General features: G+C 32.4%; 1 protein-coding gene across 2 annotated transcripts in view; it reads left to right on the top strand.

Moving 5' to 3' along the window:
- The window catches only part of LOC130444484 (extracellular serine/threonine protein CG31145), a 204018-nt gene that overhangs the window by 129254 nt on the left and 51844 nt on the right, over window positions 1-22920 (top strand). Inside the window, exons 5-8 of one of the 2 annotated variants that reach the window (XM_056779620.1) lie at window positions 3291-3338; window positions 5467-5545; window positions 15928-16020; window positions 21093-21336. In XM_056779620.1, the coding sequence (XP_056635598.1) occupies window positions 3291-3338; window positions 5467-5545; window positions 15928-16020; window positions 21093-21336 (464 nt within the window). The remainder of the gene's footprint in view (window positions 1-3290; window positions 3339-5466; window positions 5546-15927; window positions 16021-21092; window positions 21337-22920) is intronic. The other variant, XM_056779631.1, reaches the window with a different exon arrangement.

Here is a 22920-nt window from a genome sequence, read left to right as displayed (position 1 = left end):
TTCGTATTTTCAGCTCTTACATATGTTTTTTTGGGGTATCAAACCACGTTGCTCAATTAATTGCCTAATTTTCCAGCTAAACGGATTATGATGATTTTTTTGTTTTTTTTTGTATTGTTCTGTGTTTTTGGATCCCTATGTATTATATATAAGAAATACAATGAAATCTTCATGCTATGGTACCCGCCATAATGAATTATTTTCACATGACAACTACATATTTTCCAAAAACTCTTCCGCTCTGAATAAAAAAATGGATAACCAAACAAAAAACTGCATGATTACTACAATTTTGGTCTGAATGAATCTTTTTATCTTTTTGTATGAAAGTGGGATGTAATTCTGAAGCCAAAGTTGAATTTTATAGTATCTGAACAACAATGATAATTCTCACTGAGTTGTTATTTTTTAATTATCGCGGCTTCGATCGCATAGCTGTGTATATGGAAAAGAAAGATTAATTTTACAATAAGATTCACTGATATCATTACACAACGTCTTCCACTCAGCTACCCAATTGTTTCTTAAATATATTTTCCACTCAGGAATAACGTCGTTTCTTCGCAAATATTTATTTCCATTTCCTGACAAAACTGTCTCCTCGATTTCTAAGTGTTCTTCCGCCTAGATAAAGGCAATAAATTATGTTAATTAAGTTTGTATACTTTCTGCACAATATTAACAACAATGGGGGCAAATGTAATTCCGATAAATGCGGCATTTTTATGTCACTGTATTTATAACAAATATATGAGATATGACGTCATAATATTTTTTTATATTTTATAATACACTAGAGGACCTGGCAGACGTTGAATTGTATGATATTTCAAGCGATTAGAATATTAAAAAAAGTATGAAATGGAAGACAAATTCTTCATTATGAAATAAAATCAGTGTTTGTTAAATTTTATCTTAATGCGAATTGAAAATATTTTTATGCAATCCCTGAGTAATATAAATGGAAAAACTTGAAGATTCTCCAACGAATGAAAACGCCACCTATAATCGGCCATGTGACAAGATTGTTCAGAAAAATTAAACTGTCATAATAACGAAACAAATTTAATATAATACACTCAAATTAATAAATTAAAAAATAAACGAAATATGTACATTCAATATACACAAAACGTAGTAATGCCATCGATCTATATATCCAATACAACAGTAGTCAACATCAACAGCATTTAGTGGTACTAGTATAGATAAATACTCCTAAAACCGATCCACTCTTATGCACACAAAAATGCAACGCCACCTACCGTGCTGATTTGAGAATGTAAGGTTTTCCAGGTCCCCATTTTAATGCATACACAAAAATTCATTAAAACCGATCTAGCCGTTTAGTTAAATTATAGATAAATAACATTGATACCGATTATAGCGCCATCTGCAATATGATTTGTCATCTATTATCACAAAAATTTATTCAAATCGGTCCAGCCGTTTAAGAGGAGTTAGGTGATTTATACACGTACAGTAGAATTATATATATATTATATATACATAAAGTCGAACATTTTAGAAGATACACAGCAAATTATAGTTGTAATCAAAATAATACAGTCTCTAATGGTTATTTTATAGTATTTCGGGCTATCATCTGAGGAATTTTCCTAAAAAGTTATGAATGAATTTTATATCCTTCAAAACATCTAAAAATGAATTCTAACAGATAACAGATTATCGGTGCTATTGTTTGATTAAAAACGTTGTATACTAAACTTTGCTCGAAAAATAAAAACTTGGGCTACTATCTGATCCATCCTTTATACATAGTAATGTCGGGTTGATAAGAAAACATCTTCAGATTGGACATTTACCATCCTGAGATTCCAGATCTGGCTATTATTAAAGGATTATTAACTGACTGCTGCGAAAAAATATATTTTAAAAACATTAGACTATAGGGGATTCTCAAATTGGCCAGGCGTACCGCTAGGGGTCCACGGGAAGCTCTACAACATGAGTGTACTTGAACTTCCATAACTTATTTTTTGTTGCTGATATGGTATAATATATATATATATATATATATATATATATATATATATATATATATATATATATATATATATATATATATATATATATATATATATATATATATATATATATATATATATATATATATATATATATATATATATATAATGTTATATGGTTTTGAATGTCATTTTCGAGCAAACAAGTTTGGGTATTTCTGGACTAGATGAAAGACTCAAGAGAAAGGAACCCTTCGCGCTGGTTCAGGAATAAATAGAGTAGCGCAGTACGAAAATACACGACATACAGCTAAACATGGTTTCCAACCTCAATGCAGCTTGGATTATAATTTTTTTTTGGGAATAGAGACCAAATATTTCCAGTAGTAAAAAGTTTTTTGGGGAAAAATCGAATATTGCCGTTCCAACAACAGCTTGATCTCCAAAGAAACGTTTAAAGAACTTCTGCATCCATTTCTAAAAAATTTGGATGAATAGAGTCACACTCAATATGCTTTTAAAATCTTGGTATCGTTGCTAAAATGGTTACCTGAGTCTTGAAGAAATGAGGACAATTTTATTTGTGATCGATCTTCTTCATACTAGGAAAGTGCTTCACACCGGATAACATTCTTTATCCTCAGTTCAAGCTTTCTGGAAACTGTTGTTACGTCTAAAATCATTGTATCAATTATCTTTGTCTGGAAGCTGCAACCTCAAATTTTCATTGCATCAGCTTTTTAAATTCCACTGTGAACGTTCTTAAAATGACGCTCAACATTTTCTTTCTTTCCAATTGAGATACATAATAAAGCAAATATACGCATTAATGTTTCATTTGTGTAAAAAAGTAATCGGTTCCCAACTTTTGGTTTGAATTAAGCATACTGAAAACAAACCAAGAAAGAACTTGAACATGAAAGCGTGAATTAAATACACACGGCTTAGAATTAACCTCACTTAAGCTAGACGACTGACGACTGACAACTGACTATATACTGCGTGGCTGTGATGGTTTGCAAGGATCAATACAATCATGACTCATTGGCTACAGCCAGACCTTAACCAGCTCAGAGTTGTAGCACGAGCGAGGCCGTGAGATACCCAAAATTACACTGAGAGTTATCGGTTGTTTATGACTGTTTAGCGACCACTGATAAATACATTTTCCAAATAGCGGTGAATAAAAGTTATAAGTTTAAATAATTTTCATGTATATACGTAAATTCTAGGGGTATTTTACGTAATCTATGTACAAGCACCATTACAATTTATACCTTTAATTTTATGTTTTATTTTCAGCCTTGACTGAATCCAGATTCCAAACTTTTTTGAGGGATATATTTGATGGTATGTAAGCATGTTCTGGGTCGAAATTATGACATGGGTATTACTAACCCTCAATTAATTACTAAAAATTTAATAATATAGGGTATTTCATTAGTAATTATTATATTTTGATTATGTTTAAAATATTTTCGAATTGTTTTGTGATTGAAAGATTATGACTCTAGCTCATCAGGTTGCATTTGACCGAGGGCATGAATTATATCGGCTTCGAGAGCCCCTAGAGCTTATGACTTATTCACATAAACTTATGGCTCAAGAAAATCCTACAAGAAAAAGTATGATGGAATATAATAGTTTACATCATATCGTAAGATGACTACACCCTTAAAACGGATTGTCTTGTATGAGCTACTTCTTTTTGGTACCTACATAATTCAAAAGAAGTCCAAAGCCTCTCCAGCATAGACAAGTCATTTTTTATAGTCGTGTACCTTCAACTCCTGAATCAGTTTTATTTTGTATGGGTGCACGCTGATGTCAAGACAGAGAGTGTAAAGTTGTGATTTGCAAAAGTTCAAGTTTTGTTAGCGGTGCAAAATCAAGTGCTCAAGGACAGTGAAGATATATCCAGCACATATTTCATTTCTTTAAGAATTACCTGTTATTGTTCACCGAATATGTGTATTCAACTTCATATACCACACTATCCTTGCAGTTAGATGATTATGTAAGAGGTAAAATGAGCTAAGCGTGCCCGAAGAGAACGCCCAATTTGATAAAACAAATAATTTACTTATTGCAAGTTATATCAATCCATGGTGATTTTGCAGATTAAATGAATGACAGAGATAGGCTGAACAGCACTGTTAAATAGTAGAAGTCTTCTATTGGAAGACACCATAAAAACATAATTGAGTAAAAATTTAAGGTACTTTGTAATACGTGTTCACACCTCATATTCAAAGGGCTTGTAAGCATGAAGCTGTAGGAATATAAAAAGGTATTAACGGGAATGCCTGTAGTATAAATCTTTTTTTACTTTATGGCATTTTCAATGAATGACACATTTTAAAAATTGGTCCATAGAGGACAAAGTATTTGCAAGAATATGCAGAGTAACGATTTTGAACCTAACTCACACAGGCTTTTTATATATTTCAAATATGTCCTCAATTCTCGCAAAAAAATAAAGAATATCTTTAGTTATATGGTTGATACAGCTGCTCGTGATTTGACTTTATTGAGTTTTGGTCTATTCTTATGAATAATTTTATAATAATATATTTTAACATTTTGACACAACTTCGGCTGGAGATTACTTGAAAAGTATTCTACATAAAAATAAATAATTCAACAAAGATTTTTCAAAAAAAAAAAACAAAATCAGTGGTATATTTTCAACGATATATTTAGATAACAGTTATTGAAGGAAAAATGTAACCGAATTCAATAACTTACAAAACTATTTTAAGAAAAAATCGAGAACGTTGGAAAACATCAAAATCTAAATCTAAAACATCAATCAAAAATAAATCAATTCCAATTATAAATATTAATTTTACCCTCAAGATTAAATTAAAGAATATTTTTTCAACATCACTCCACATAACATCAACATAAAACAGAATTGTATAAAAAAACCAGATTGTTCCTCAAGAACATATCACCCTAGCGCCCCAAAAAATCAGTAATTTTAAGCATCGCTGATAGAGCTAACAAATCCTCAATTTAGAAAGGCTGAAATTGAGCCGAAACGCCAAAAATATTTCCATAAAAAACACATTACTCATGAAAATCCAGAAGGGCTCTAATGAAATGAACTTTTTGTGAGAAATAAAAATTTGAACCTCCTCATAATATTTTGATTTGTTTCAGATTATCAAAAACCATAAATTGTATGATTTCTATCTCAAAACCGTTTTTTTACACTTCTGTACTATTTTTTAATACATTCTCTTTCTTTGATATTTCAACAATTTTTGTTCTCAAAACTATTCAGTTATAGCTGAATCATAGCATGAGAAAATAATTGGATACAATGCTTCTTTGAACTTGGGAGATCATTTTGAAACGTTTTGATTTATAATCAAATATTTATGTAGCTATCTATTTTTAATTACACATTATTACAATTTTTCAACAATTTAGGTAAAATACAACTTACTGAACAGCTTTTTACTTGTTTCAGCTCAAAAGACGGGCGGAACACAACTTAAGCTTGTCATAGACTTCGCTAATAACATGCAAGCACTTTTTAAACCAATGAGGTAAGTAAATAATTTAATTAACATTTAATAATTATATTATTTATCTGTAAATATTCTTCTTTGTTCCACTTCTCAAGTTGTTGCAATACTCATTGGAGACCTTTTAGCCTTTTGCTAGAATGAGCAGACATTCACAGAGTAGATCTTTGCCATCTCTATGATTTGCTCGCAAAATTTACAGTTGTCTTGGGCTATCACCCTCTTCTCAAGGTGGTAGTTGATGGAGCAGTGTCCTGCTAGAGAATTTACCATCATCTAAATATCGTTTCGTTTCTGGATATCTCAAGAAGCTCCTCATATTTCTTAGCTGATATGCTATTTGTGGTTCTGGTCCAAAATATATAGTTTGGGCAATCTGTCTATTTCAACATTGCCTAGGTTATTCTTGTGACCTGGTAGCCACATTAAGGTTACTTTGTTTCTTTTAACTAGTGCTTGTGAAGTTTGTTCACTTTTTCACGCTAGCTTGAAGGTGGACTCAATAGCCTTCAGTGCCTTCAAGGCTATTTGGCTAATGGAGATAATGTAAATGTGCTTTCTACAGAGGTTTATATCCAAACATTTTTGATCACTTATATTTGTGGCCAGCAACTCTACCTAATAAACAGTGTAAGTGATTTTGCTCGTGGTTTGGACAGTTTGCATTTTGGCCCAAAAATGCCAAATCCAGCTGATTGATCATTGATTACCACTTCGAATAGAATAGCTGTATCCATCATGCTATTTATTTCGACTATTTCCTTATGACTGCTTTATAGCTTTATGATTGTGATTGGTTTGTTGCTTCAATGTAGTGAGACATAAAAAATAACTAGAAATATGAACACTAATGTTTGATAAAATTGATTAAAGAACCCGACTAACAGTGCTCAAAAACCGTCGCGGTCTAATTCCACATTTATTTTGATATTTGATAAACTTGGACATTGACAAACAGACTTATAAGACATGATGAGAACATTTCGAGTACAGCGTTTCAGATTACTTGCATGTTGGGTGAAAACACTGAACAAACGCCTGAGGATTATTAAGTGGGGTAATCGATTGACTGAAGAAGAATAGTTAAGAACTACTTATTTATTATAGTACTGTAATCTGGGGTTGAAATATATACAATGCATTGAAGAAATCGAAGAAATGCTGCATGTGTATTATTTTAACAGTGCTTAGTCGGATGAAATAATTTATAAATGGTTCTCTGCTTTTAAAAGTTTTGTAGTGGGATTGTTGCAAAATTTAACCTCAAAGTGTATTATCTCTAATATATTTCCGAGCTTTCGAATATTTATATATTCATCATCTGGTAGTTAATTAGTTTCAACTTTCGTTATTTGTTCTAAAAGACATTAAATTCATCGATTTCAAAAATAAATATTCGTGCTGATCCTTGATAGGAATTTAGTCAATAACCTTGATATTTCTATAATATACAAATAAGAAAAAATAGCAGAAAGCAGTTTTGGAAAATCTTAGAGAGGTAGAACCGACTTGTTATAGAATGAGCTATGCAACTTGAAGACATGCAGTTTTGTAGATATATATTTAATGAAATGCACGAAAACGTTAATTTCTTAGATGGATCATAAATAAGGAAGTAACATGTTGTGTCCAAAAAAAAATTATTTGATTTGAGAATAATAGTTAGGAACTGATGATCATCCTCTATAAGAGAATAATCAGAAGTTTTCTTGCTTAAATTTTTGTTAGATATAGTTAAATTGGCAAAAATACTCGATTCTGATTGAAATTCGAGTAGAAAATGTCGATACGAACTGTAAATTCATATTCGCGATATCGTTGGATAAAAATTCATAGCATCTCAACAAATTAAGTAATGATTATTCAAATGCTTTCCCATCAGTAAAACTGAATTTAAGTTTCATTCCGCAGCGTTGATATGAAGTACCTAGTAATTAAAACTCCATATATTTGAATTTCAAATTCATTTTCTAGACCTCTACTACGGCTGATAACAGGATTGGTATTCAGGCTATACTTTTTTAATCTTATATTCATCTAGCGTCAAGAAAATATCCCGTGAAAAAATAATTATTATTATTCATACGATATTTCTTTGAGAATTTTCTTTGTCATCCTTCCATCCCAGCAATCTATATTTTTATCTTTTATAATAGCAAAGCATCTTTCTCAATTACTAATACGAGTATGGTTTGACAAAAGTAATTTTTCAGAGGTTAACAACACTACTAGACTTCTTGTTTTTATGTAACAGAGCAATCCGACAAGCACTCAGCTTCACAACCTCGTAGAGTGCTACTGAAGGAGTCCGATGAGACTCGTAATTTTGTTTTGACCACGTGTGGAAGCGGGTATATCCGCAAATTTTAGAAAAAGGGAAAAAGAGCTTTATCTGTCGGTTTTTGGAAAGAGAATTATCCAGCGGCATCCAAAGCGTTTGGATAGTATTTATAGTGAATTTTCACCATCATGACGACTCTCAAATTGGTTTTACGAGTTTTTACGTGGTCTTGTGTAGGTTTTTGATGAGTCAAGTCCAGGTATCCTGAAAACAGCTACTACAGAGCGTAAAAAATCGGCCGTCCGCCCATTGAAGATGCGCGGGATAGGCATAAGGATCCACTAATATTCAACGGAAATAAATTTGAGTCCAAAGAGGAGATCATCGCAACCACGGAGACCTACTTTTCAGGCCTCGAAAAAACTTTTAAACCGGCTACAAACGTCGTAATATCTCTGGGTCCCGTGTATCGGCCTATTTTGAGAAATATTTCAAAATTTTTATTTTTATTTTGGATCACTCTGACATATAATATCTGCTAAATGATTGGTAGCAATAAATATATGGATTGGTATATATAGCTCTGAGATTTGGTTAATCGTTGGTGCCACATTGATCAAACATTTACGCCATTTACGGGGATGGAAATTAATCTGAGCTATCATCATTACATTCTTAGTTTCATCCATGTTTTTGTTTACTATCTGTAGAAATTTTACCTAAAAGATAGAAGATAGAGTAGTTTCAATCATCTTATAAAAAAATGTTTTAGTTATTGATTAAATACAAAAAAAAATGTGTGTGAGTGTTAATTCAACATTATTTTTCAAGAGAAATCATAATTAGAGAAACCAAGGAAAAGATACTTAAATATTATCTTAAAATGGTTCATATGTGGTCATATGCTGAATGGTTTGTAGAATACTAAATATTTCAACCAAAAATGATAAGATATTTTCATGGAAAATTGCATATGAATAAGCCAGTAGCAAGGTATAGATATCTGTGGTGAAGTTTTAGGCGATATGTCACAGCAAATGAAACTTGGACTTCATCCTAGGAATTGTCATGGCACTAGCTTTCTGGGAAGATGGTGAGAAAAAATTCCCTGGACTAAGTTGAAGGGAGATTTTGAAAAATAAATTAACTATTTTTCACAACTTTCTCGAACTTCTATTTTAAAATTTACTTCATCATAATTACTATTTAGCAATTCACTAGTATAAATTAGTATATGATATTTTCTTTCTTAAAAACAGCTTTTTCGATGGAAATCTAGAAATTACTATAATGAAAATGATGAGAAATATGAAATTCTGCGTTCCTTCTCCATAGAGATCAATTTATCTATATTTCCCTGGGGTTCTAAACAGATATTGCTATAATTTTCAAGCTCTCAGTAGTATATCAATAATAATGTGATAAATAATTGTGGTGTAAGTATCATATGTTTTACCTATTTACATCAGAAAATAAAATTATTGATGCATATACCCGTTTCAGATAATATTTATATTTGAGCAAGTTATGTACAATGGTTATTTATTATTTCATACTTGTTCATCTACTTAATATAATTTGATATTATTTATGGAAATCAAAGATACATTTGAGCGTTTTTTTCGATTTCTCGATTTATTCATTATCAATAGCCCTAAGTAAGTACATTTATATATACATATATGAATCAAAGTCGTTTCTATATCAAGAATATTGTCCAAATTTTGGCAAGGGAGTTCCAATAAAAATTAATTCAGTGTTTAAATACTCAACGCTCGAAGAGAAAGTAGTTTAAAGTAATAAATTGGATAAACGAGAACTCGAATCGCGAGTTGTGCATATTAATTAATTGTGTATAGTGAATAGTATATTTAATAATAAGAGTCTAAGTGAATTGGAACTGACGAAGATCGGAGTTGGGAAATTCACGATATGGTAACGTCAGAAAAGATATACTAGTGTGGAAAGTGATAGTGCCGTTGACGTCCAGAAAATCATTTCTAAAATCGGATATTGAGAATGAAATGGAAAATCCGATAGACGAGAAAAATAGGAGTTAAGCAAAAAGAGTGAACAAATAAAACATCACAAAGCAGAAACACCCCGAAGATAGAATAGATTTGTTAATTAGCCCGATTCAACGTTGTGAACCAATTTAGTGAAACAATTTGAAGCAGACACGAATAAATCATCGTTAAGGAAAATGCTGTAAACTTCGCGTTTCGGTGAGATGCCTTAGATGTCCCTCAAACTATGCCCGTTGAAGAAACATTGCAACGTATCGAATTAAAATCTCTCAAGAATTTCAACGAATTATTTATTACTTATTTTTATACTTTTGTTTGTTTTGTTTTTGTTTAATTGGGGCCAATACAAGAAAAGTTATCCACATTTTCTAGTAGTAAAGATCATTATTATTTCTCAAAAACTTTTAATTGAATATTATATTAAAAAATTAAGATTGAACTGGACATACTTTCTTAAGAAATAGGGAAGTTTATTTAATCTAATAAGACAGTCTTCATATTTGTTGAATAAAATTCAGAAATATCGGATTTGGTTATAAATATGAGGATGGTACCAAAAGTATATGGCCCAACAGAGAAAACACTAGCTACATACACTTTTCCCAGCGATGTTCAATAAGTTCGATACCGTTTTTATAATACGAATTGGCAAACTCCTCAAAATAGCCGTTAATTCCCGATGTAACCTCTTTATTGTTGGAAAATAGTTGACCCTCGAGACTGGAAACAGAAAATAATCCAAAAGGGCCAAATCTTTAATTCATTAATTTTGGCCAATATAGGATGTGTGTGCTGGTGCATTGTCTTGATAAAGCAACATTTTGTTTTTAGCCGAATGCGGTCGTTTTGCTTGATTTCTTAGCTCAGACGTTGCGAAAGTTCTCATAAAACTCGCCGTTGATAGTTTTTCCTTTTTTAGATAGTCGATAAAAATTATTATATTAATAACACGAGTATCCCAAAAAACCAACGCCATGACCTTGTCGGCAGATGGAACGGTCTTTGCCTTTCTTGGAGCCGGTCCTCCCTTTCGGTCCTCCCTTTTCAGTCCATTGTTTTGATTGTTCTTTTGTTTCGTGTATGAATTGATGAAGCCAAGTTCGATCAATGGTTATGAAACAATGCAAAAATTCGTCTTTATTTCTGTGAAACCTTGCCGAATATTCGATGATAACATCTTTAACACTCTGTTTTTATTCCATTGTGAGGAAACACAGCTCTCATGTTCAAATTTTCTGTTAATATGCGATGTAACACACTTTTTGATATGCCTACTATGTCTTCTAGCTCGCGCACGTTCCGCCGACGATTATCCAGTACCGTTTTTTCCACCATTTCAGGAATCGACACCTCATTTGGTTGACCCTTCCGATGATAAGCTTAGCAGGTTGTACGGCCTCATTTAAACCCTGCTTACCAATATTTTACTCTTGATAACCAAGGAGCAGTCTCACTAAGAGTAGAATCAGCTTTTATATTGGTTGAGCTGAGGCCTTTCAAATAAAAGTATTGTTTCACATAACTAAGGTCAATATTTTCCATTTTTACAAATTTACTGAAAACGTCCACTACTGATGTCTACCAAACAAATACTAAACAACGTAGCGTCTTCAAACCTGCAACATATGCCGTATAGATTGTATACTTTCTAATACAGTCATATTTTTCAAGCCACTACCGCCATCTCTAGGTCAGGCCAGGTATTTCTGGGACCATCATCATAAGTTTTAAAAATGTGAACAAAAAATAGAAAGATCCCTTAGGTAATTTAAAGCACTGTATTTTTTCAACTAAATGCGCTAATCTTATTAACTACTGAAAAATTCTTGAATAGACTATTAATTGAGGAAAGCTATAGGCTGAATTATATCACTCTATGACCAATAAAAGCAATGCATCAATGGAAAATGTTATAAAAACATGGAAATTTATTTTTTACCATAGTTTTCAATACACTTGTCAAAGTCAAACTATTTGTGTGATAATTTATCGTATATATACTCTTCAAATGATTAACAAGCAGTGTAATGTAGGTCATAACTCACTGGAGAAGTTGAATCCTACATTTTTTTACGACCATAAAAATAAATACCAAGATACATCTGAAAGAAAGAAAAAGTTATGCACAAATTTGGTTGTTCCCTTTATCAATGCTTTAAAAATTTTTGTTGTAATCACCCATTCTATTTACTAAGAAAATGAAATGCAAACTTATTGGTTTTTTGCATATATTTGTTGATATAATAAATGAGTATATATAGTGAATATTTCATGTGAGGTATCTGACTTATTCTTGTTAGAATCATCATCGTGTCCCTCAGCCTCAGGAGTTGATCGCCATTCGCCATGGCGTTTCAATGCGCTTATATCTCCCACTGTATCTGCTGACAAAGTTGCCGACGAGGGTAGAAAACAAAGCACTATGAATAAATTATAATCTGGTAGTATATTTTCCTATTGCTCCAAATTTATTAATGCCAATTCTTTGTGAGTGATATTTTCCATTTTCAAATTTGAAGTTTTTGTCTGATAAAAAATAGATCCGTGATCTCTTGAATCTTTAATTTGCATAGAGTGTAATTATGTTGTGCCCTTAATGCTCATTATTATTGTAACCTAAAGTCATTTTTTGCCTCTATAGATAGATGTTTCTCTAAAAGATGATTTTTCTTACTTTCTAGTCTAGTCTCTTTATTATTATTTTCCACTTTGGAATTCTTAACTCGGCACCCTATTTGGAATGAAAATTATTTAAAAGAGGAGAAATGTTATGTACAAAAGGAACAACAAACATTTTTCCCAGTATACCAATCGGATATTTTTGTTCAATGATTTAAAAGATGAAATAATAGATTAGAGTATAGATTAGTCTATGAATAGTTGAATTCATTTGAAATTTTCACATTTGTATAAATAAACTATTACAGACAGTGCTGTTGATATGAATTTTAGAAATATCTTCAAGAAAGTTGTTAGGAAAAATATTATTAATAAATCTATATTTCGAAATAAGAAGTTGCTCAAATAAAGACAAAGAAGCAGTATCTCTTTTCATACCTTATTAAAAGAAAAGTAAATTTTTTTGAATGGAATCGATTTACCTGCTTGATTTGTTAGATTGCATAATTTTCTGTTCAATCATATCCTCTCTACCCATGCCATTGTAGTAATTGCCAAGGAGAAAGATAAAAAATCGTTTTAAGAGAACGTGACTGAGTTTTCAACAAAACTTTAGCATTTCATTCGATTGTGTCCTCTGACTAAAAAATTATTTCCAGTGAATTTTTCGACAGAAAAGTTCGAAACTACGGATTTCTCCATTTACCTATACAAACTCAAAGTAACTGGATTATAAGAATAAAAGAATGCATGAATAATTATGATTTAATCGCTTGTATTTGAATTTTGAAATTCGGTGAATTCGCGCAGAGCCTTTAATCTGTTTTGTATAAATGGCGGACGTGCCTTTGATGAACCATCATGAAGGACGATATTTAGGCTATGAAGATTGATATTACGGCTAAGATCGACGAGAAGGCTTCGACCATGAAGAGTTACATTTTTGCTGAAATTTTATCATTGAAAACCGATATTGCCGTTGACGTCTAAATAAAACGTCGTCTCTAAAATCGCATATCGGGAACAAAATGACAACGATGGATGAGAAAATCAAGAAAGATCGCGAATTCGAAGGCAGAAGGTATTCTAGTAGAAGAAAGGAAGATCATACAGAGCCATACAACATACAAGCACCACTGAAAATGGAAGAGTTCGGCAGTTCTACTCGAGTCAAGGCCCCAGCGTTCGAAGGCAAGACGTCTTCGACCAATTACGTTAACCAGTTTGAGGCAGTCTCTACAATGAATAATTGGTCCGATAAAGAAAAAGTAGTGAACTTGACCATTGTACTGTGAGGAGTCGCCTTAAATGTACTCCAGACGATACCTCTTGAAGAAACTGACGAGTTCAAACAGTTGGAGAAGAGGTTGGACATGCGATATGGTCACGATCATCTAGAACACCTATACCAATCGCAACTGAAGAAGGCAGTAGCGTGACGAAACTCTTCAAGAGTTCGATGTCTAACGTCTAATGTCTAATACTAGAGTTTATATAAAGATATCTTCAAAATGTTCAATCCGCTGGAAACAACTATCGATCCTATTGGGTATGGAATATTACATATTTTAAATGTTCACAAAGGCATCCGAAATCTCCAATTTTTCAATACTCGCTGAATTAGACCGATGGCCGGTTTTGTGTTGGTATTGAGAACCGCTGGTATTCTTGGTATATTCGCCCTATCTACCCTATAACGAGATCTAATTTTAAGATCTCGGTGGTTAGATTACTATGACCACGAATCACTGATTCTAAAGTTCAATGCCGCTTTCAAAGAAATATTCCATATCAAACAGTGACTTTTCCCAAATACCTAAACAGCACGCTCTTGGATCTCATGCTCGAGATTTTTGTTTACCGACATAGCAATTCTTCCAGTAATGGACATCATCATTGAACATATTTTTGTGTTTAAAACCATGCTCAAATTCTAACTACTTCTACTCGGAAGCCCAGTCAACGAACATACGTCTTTGTCTATGGTGGATCACCTTGAAATCCTGAGTCTTTAAAATTTTTACGGATAAGGCAAAATTCATTTGTGGTCTTTAAAAGATCAAGTTCTTGTGAGAGACGCGAAATCGACTGTATATCATTTACACTCTCATGGACAGTGGCGATATATTCGATAAGGTACAGGTTTTGATTGATCATTTACTTATCTTTTATTTATTATGTCGACCATAAAATGAACAAAGTGCTTGGAATATTGCCAGAACAGATAACAAATTTTGATAAAATAATTTATTCATTTGTACGTATGATTGGAATTTATCATCCATAGAAATTAGACAAAAAAACCTGAATAAATGATAACCAATTTGACAAACATAGCTTCAAAAGCATAGTCGCTACCTATTGGCCAAGCTAAGCCCCCATTGGAAAGCTTTCCATTGAGATATTGATTACTGTACCTAAGTAATTAATTCATCAACATTAAATTTTAAGATATGGCAACATTGATGTGCATATGTCAAATCTGACATTGCCATCATAAAGTTTGACATTTTTAATAGTGAACGTACTCAGAACGTGTTGTCATACGAGTGCTATTTAAGTTGTTTACAGATACTGGAAACATTTATCTTGGTCAAAAAATAGCATTTAATCGACAACATTCTGATGATTTTTTATGACTTTCGACGAACTAAACCAACAGCAGTGTACCGATCAACTTAGTTCCACTTGCATAATTTTACAATCGCTCAAAAAAAGTTAGTGTCGATTGGTGCGATGAAATTCTGAAAAAATCAATCACGGTGGTTCAAAAGACGTCTGTAAGATCGTGACAGATGACGAATTATGAATTTATTCATATGAACTCGAAACTGAACAACAATCGACTGTATGGGTCTATTAAGACGAACGAAAAAGTTGGATATGTCGCTACTGTTCCATAAGAGCAACGTAGAACGGTCAATTCTGAATGGGACAGCTAGAAATGGTCGGAAAAATCATTCTCCATCACGACAATGAAAGCTCTTACAAATCAGTTCAAACAAAAACATTTTTGAACAGTCAAAACATGAAATTGATAGGTCATCTGCCGTACCGTTCTTGTTTGACACCCAATGATTTCTTATATTTAAACAGATTAAAAATAAATTGTGATTTCTACACCTGAAGAAGCGTTCAAATCACATCCACAATCGGAATGACATGTTTACTGATATTAAAGAAAAATATTTTGAATAACAATAAAGCAATATCCATCCTATCTCAATACTTAAGTAGCAACCCTCATATAACATGTGATAATATTTTCAGTTTCACTGTTTCTATAATTTCAGAGCATAATTTTTATAATTTACGGAAATTCGTATTGCCATCTAAGTATATTTTTATCATTCCATCACTGCTTTAGTTTTAGTAATAAACTCATGAAGTAGTTTTCAAGACTATTAACGAGACTCTCACATATCTAGTGTGGCAGTGAATTCTTCTGTAATAATAGGCACCCTATTTTGTTTCAGATTTCCACGAGAACAACAGACTCTTCCTAATCACTTCTATTTTACGGATTACGAAAGACACAATGCCGAGATTGCTGCATTCCATTTAGATAGGTATGTATAGATTTTCCAAGGGTAGTTTTCTAAAATATACACCTCAAATCACATATTTTGAAGATCCTTATTTGTTCCACAAACAAATTCTCACATTGTATGGAAATTGAGAACTAATTAAATCAAACTAACAGTATGATTGTATTAATTTCAAATTTTTCTGATCTGAACCGATTTTATATTGGAAAATAATTTACAGAAAAAGGGCACCAAATAGGAAAGTTTTTCCTTTGGGATACATGCCACTCCCTGTTGATATAAGATATAACCGTAAAATCTTTGGTATATTTATCCGTTGTTCATTGCTCTACGAAATTACAATTCTATATTTCGTACTTGTGAATCCTAATTTTGATAAAACAAGCATTCTTTTCGGTAAAAGATGATTGAAATCGAATACTCATGATTTTGTATCAGTCAGATTTAATATCAGTCAGAGTTGATTGAACTTGACTTTTTGCTTAAAAACGATCTTCTATCTAGTAAAATAGTGGAACTGAAAAATATATTTATAATTTTTAATTTTGAAAATACTGTCCTTTACAGTGGCATAATATGGTTTTTCAATCACTTACAATTAATTCTGAGGGTTGAGATAAATTTAAACACACGATATATCTTACTACTCAGCTTCGCTTAACGCACTAATTTATATTTTAAATACACCATTCACTGCACACCCGTTTGTTGCACTAATTTGAACTTTGCCTTAACCTGTATCAGTTTTGTAAAACCACTGAATTCAATAATACGAAAGTTGCTACTTAAATTTTGAGATATGGCAACACTGAACGTACTCAGATCTTGTTGTCATACGAGTACTATTTGAGTTGTCTACAGATACTTGAAGTATTCATCGATCAACTCGCTTCGAATTTTGGTGATGAAGCATCATCTCGAACACAGTGTTTCGCTGGTTTTCCGAATTCAATCGTGGTCGCCCTTAGCTACAGAATAAATTTCGTGAAGGTCGTCCACAATCAGCTGTTGTGCCAGAAAACATCGATGCTCTGCATGAACTGAGATGAACAAGATAGTCTTGTAACATACAGTGAGATTGACAGGCAACAAATCATGGATCTACGCATATGAATCCGAAACTAAACAACAATCGACTGTATGGATCTTTTTAGATGATCCAAATCCAACAAAAGTTGTTCGTGCACAAAGCACTACAAACCAAAGTTTCTGAATAACTGGATATGTCGCCCGCGTTCCATTAGAGCAACATATAACGGTCAATTCTGAATGATATAGTATTTGTTTGCCAGAAGTGTATGAAAATATCAGGAAAACTAATCATGCTCCACCACGGCATTACGAGCCCTGACACATCAGTTCAAACAAAAACCTTTTTGAACATTTAAAATTTTTGATTGTGGGTTCACCTGCCGTACAGTTCTTGTTTGGCACCCAATGATTTCTTTTTATTCCCGCAGATCAAAGATAAATTACGAGGTTAACGTTTTTCTACACCTGAAGATGCGGAGGTACCTCAATCGGAATAGAAAATTCTTGGATAAATGGCGTAAAAGTGTATTGATCGGATCTACGAGTATCTTATCGCCACTTTTTTTTTCTTCACGTGTTCAAAATTATCTAAACGCATAAATCTTATAATAAATTTGAATCGACCTCGAGTTATTACTGCTGGGATTATTTGCGACTATACGTGGGATCACCAAGCCACAGCATTTTTGTAGGTTCCTCACTGTATTTTTCTACTAGAATGTCCAATATATCTGGACATAAAAACAATAAAAAGGTATATTTTATACGTGACTTGACAGCCCCGGAGCCTTTCTTCCTATATCTTGTTGACTTCTGTTTACCACACCCTCGAACGATACCTTTGACCAACAAATTCCGTCTTTAGATACATAGTAGGTATGACCTGGTGAAAAAATACCCGACTGAACCCCATCTTCAAACTTTTCTTCCACTTCATCGTTCTCAGTAATCATATCATCCTCTATATATGGTCTATAGACTCTACAACACTCGCTCTCTTGGATTTAAAAATTCCTCATACTCCAGGATATCAATCTCCAAGAAAACATTAGTTCTTCATCTTAGTTAGGTTTGTGTTGTCCCAAATTCGTTTAGTAGCACTCATTATAAACACTAACGATACAAAGCATAAACAAACTTTCTGTTACAGCAACTTGAAAGCAACTGACTCTATAGTAAGGAATCTAACACTCTTATAAAATAATACGGAGATTCATAGATAACTACCGAGGCTATGCTCCCATACACAAAGGGTATTTTTCCAAAATTTCAGGGCATTTGTTTATAAAATTTAATACATAAAAAAACTTAAATGGCTGTGTACCCCAAACAGAATTTTTGTTATAAATAATGTAATAGACTGAGCTACACATTACCGATATTTTTTTGCAAAAAAATACCTCAAAATGTTCACTGGGGTATGTTTGTACCCCTCTTAACGTTATGAGGGGCATTATACATTTTACGATACCTAAATATAAGTATTCCAAGCGATAATGTATACTCCTTAACGAAATTCAATTTTCTTATTTTATCTGAATGAAATTATATCGAAACTAGCAACTCCTTTCAATACATTTTCTTTACTTTAAACTTCATATCAGTATTCAAAAGAGAAACAACATTCTCTTCAAAGTAACGTCAAGATAAATATAAAGACATGCTTATATACCAGTTGTGCAACACTATGTTGACAATGTCTAAAATTACAACCGTCATACAAAGTTGAGAATAGCAATTTCATACGAACTTGATAAGTTTGTTAAAACCAACTGAAACATAGGACGAGCTTGTGTTACTATATAGACGTTCGAACGTCTTTCTTGATTTAGCATTACGATCTCATACACAAACTTTTCCAAATTGAAGCGAGTTTTATATTGATACATTTATTTCAAGCAGAAAAAAGCGATTGGATAAGTAATTAAAGGAAAAACTAACCAGAGCTTTTTATAATCCCCATTAGAACATAATATAATACGTATTAGTGAAATTTAGTATTATTTTTGTATCGAATGCAAAACATTGATTGATTGATAATTCAAAAAATACTTATTGTGTTTATCTAGGGTCACAGATAATTCCACAGGTTTGCAAGTGAGAAACTGCTTAGATTTTTTATATTTTTTCTTATAGATTTTGATGTCTTATAACCGAAAAAAATATTTTAAAAATTCCATCTCTTCAGTTTATTTTATAATACTTAATTTTATATTTTTATTTTGTATAAAATTTTTTTTTAGTTGAAATAATGTATTTTATTTTTAGTTGAAATTAAGATTTCTAATTTCAATAGTATATGTAATCAAAGAAAAAAAATAATGGACGTAAATAATTATGTCCATTCTTTTTCTCTATTCCCAAACAAACATAGAACAAACATAGTTATAATTTTAATAACGGGGGGATAAAGAATTTTTTGTGGTAGCCACACGTTTGCATTTATTGTCGTGTCTAAACAAGTTAAGCTAGTATACAGTACGAGTGAACATGCTTCAGCGCGTTGCCGTTGGAGTAATCATGTTCCAATAGGCTAAGTTGATTATCTAACTAACCGTTTCTTGTCGCACTCAGTTGGCATCCAGCATTAAAAACCTACTGCGTTCTTGTTTATAAATGGCTCATAGAGGTTTTGTAATTGCTCTAGACAGCTTCTGTTATATTTGTGGTGAATATGCTGTCCACAAATGAATATGAGTGATATTATGAAGAAGGTTTATTTTGCTCACTTCAAATTAATACTTGGTGATTAAAACCAAGCATCGGCTCTTCATAAGGTATGCAAAAGATATGAGAAAGAACTACGCTTCTGGTTTAAGGGTAAGAAAACTGCATTTCGTTTTGGCATATGGCGTAAACAGAAAAATCATACAACCCAATGCTATTTCTGTTCAGTAGACGTAAAATTAATGAAAAATAAGAAGAAAATATTTTGCCCGTACTTTGATTCAGCTATTCGACCAGTGTCCCATAGCTCTGAAATGTTAGCTCCGCCTCCACCTCCTAATTTAAATGACATTCTGAGTGATGCGGAGGACTCAGAAACGTTTGTTGGACAGAACCCCAACTTTCCACAAGTTTTTATTTAGTTTCATTTGTTCCTCTGTGTGTAATCAAATCTTGCTTGTTAAATTTGAAACATGGTCTCCGATTGAGCTTTAATTATGCATGCATATTTGAATCGGATGATAATGTAAAGTTATTGTGACATTAAGTTGATCTGATGACGGAGAAGATAACCATAGGTACTACCCCATGCCTAAGGCTGGATTTTTTCAAAAATGTGGTGCAGAAGTTTTTGGGCAATACCATAGATCCCCAACATAAAACTATTGAGCAGCGGATACTGACGGCATATAAAGCTCAAGGGTGCAAGATAAGCATTAAAATTAGGTGTTTGAATCTCGCACGTGGAAGTACTGGGCACTCATCGATGATGTGGTCTACAATCACTTCCTCCTCTATCTATCATTAGCATTCCAAATGGTCAGTGATGTCTACAGAAGGATGTCAGATTTTCCGAGTTTTTTATCTGCGATGATAGGATATCATATACTGGCCTGCACCAAGTTCTTCGTAAAGAGTTAACACATACTGGGATGTATAATATTTGTATTTTTTATTCACTTTTTTGAAGAATAGTTATATTCATCTAGCGCAATTTCAGTTGAGATGCATATGACATTTTCTGTTCGTCAAAATACATCAAAAATGAACTGACAAAATAAATTAAATGATAGAACAAAATTTTTCTATTTGATTTACGATTTTTGTGAAATTTAATATTTTAATTCCGTCATTCAGATTTAATTTGTGAATAAACTCAAGATTTCTATCCAATTATACATTTCCATGCATTTGATACATCACTACTCTTTTCCACAGTTGTTTAAATTGCTAAAAATTAATAGTTCTAGTTTCTTCAGGTCGATATTAAGGTGTTATATTAAGAAAAAAGGGTGATAGAATATATAAAAATTTCTAATAATCTGTAGCATTTGTAGCGGGAGTAGAATTTAAATTTATAACATTACATCGTAATAATCACTCTTTTGTTTCAGACTATTGGGCTTTCATCGCGCAATGCCTGTAACCGGCAGATTAGTGAATATGACCTCAGAACTTTACCAAAAATGTGAAGGGGATCTACTGAATACATTCTTCGTATCACCTAGCGATAATCTCTGTTTTCATGGGAAATGCTCCTATTATTGCGATACGTCGCACGCTATTTGTGGTAATCCCGATATGCTGGAAGGAAGTTTTGCTGCATTTTTGCCATCGCCAAAGCTGGCTCCAACGAGGGTAATGCTTGTTATTATTTCATTTTCACTGAATTACGTGGAAAATCACTTCTCGCCATATTACCATCATATCATGACAAGCTTTACTTACTAATTGTATGGGATCGACGTTTTCACATAGTTGTTCAATCCATGTGACCATAAGTCAGTCAGAGTATTGTCATAATAAAATGAGGACGTCTTTATTTTCGTAGAAAACAGAAAATTTTTTCTTGGTGCACCTTTATTTTGTGAAATTGAAAGTCCATAACTCAACATAAGTTAAATATTAAATTTGTCCACTCCAAATCAAGTAAGCACTGTAATTGTACAATATTGGGTATTACACCACTTCTTGGACTGATTTAACGTTGAATGCACTTGATAGTTGCATGACCGGCATTATTACCCTAAGAAGATTATTATTTATGGAACTTATTTGTGGATGAAAAACGTTAAAGATGTCTATATAAATTGAAATTGTATCCTTAACTGGAACTGGAAAAATTTCTGGAATGGTGCCGAAACAATACCAATACCTAATAGTTTTTCGGGAAAATCCGGTATGGTACGAAATCCTGCGAATTAAGTGGATGTGGGCGGAGAAGAAGACTTTTAAACACCAAAAAACTCTTCACTAAGCTCTTGATTATTCAATCGCCTGTTTAAACAATGGCCATTGTTTGTCCTTGATTGATTAATCTCCACTTTTTAATCGCTTATACTATTTGTTAATAGTTTTCATAGTTACTATATTATTACCAAAGACTGATTGTGAAATTTCGTGTGCTTCTTTAGCAATTTTTTCAATCAAAATACATGTTTCAAAACAGACATTACCAGTAGCATATTGACAAGCTACAACGGGTTGAATCTTTTTTGAACAAATGAGAGTAAATGGAATTTAAAACAGTGTGACCATTCTTTCTGACCATTTCGTCTACAATATATTCTTTGGAAATGATTTTTATTTCTAAAACCTCTATAAGTCGCTTCCTTATATAATACTTCTCGAAATATGAATAGTTCAAGTAGAAACTTCTAAATGCTTTGGAAAAATATTTAGCTGGAATTTTATGGATTTGTCTTGAATAATACGAGGCATTATCTCATACAATTACACTGTTTGCATGTAGTGCTGGTAGTCTTTGAACCTACACTCGAAAAAATTCCCTTCAATATCCTGGTGGTAATCTAAAGAGGTATCCTTAACTTGCTTCGAACTTAATAATAATGCATCAAAATATTTCGAATTATGTGTAATACCCTTTTTATGTTTATTATTTTTCCATTATTATTCGATTTAGTAAACGATTTTATTCAGGAATTCCAAAGGATTAATTCTTTGGGTATTGTTGTTTTTTATCTATACTTTTAAATGATTCACTGATTCTGAAAATCGAATATTGTAATACGGACCTGGACAAGTTGTTTACTATTCAGTTCGCAATTGGATAAGGAAGAAGTTCTCGCTATATGTTCACCGGCATCACAAAAGTCGCCAATTTCAGATTAAATTATAAATAATGAATGTGTGTGAATATGTATAATTTTCCTGTGTCTGACACGAGACTAATAAAAGTCGAACTTTACAAACAAATTGAGT

This window comes from Diorhabda sublineata, chromosome 1, assembly GCF_026230105.1.
Source record: "Diorhabda sublineata isolate icDioSubl1.1 chromosome 1, icDioSubl1.1, whole genome shotgun sequence".
Classification (NCBI taxonomy): domain Eukaryota; kingdom Metazoa; phylum Arthropoda; class Insecta; order Coleoptera; family Chrysomelidae; genus Diorhabda; species Diorhabda sublineata.
This window is presented reverse-complemented; position numbering and strand designations above follow the sequence as displayed.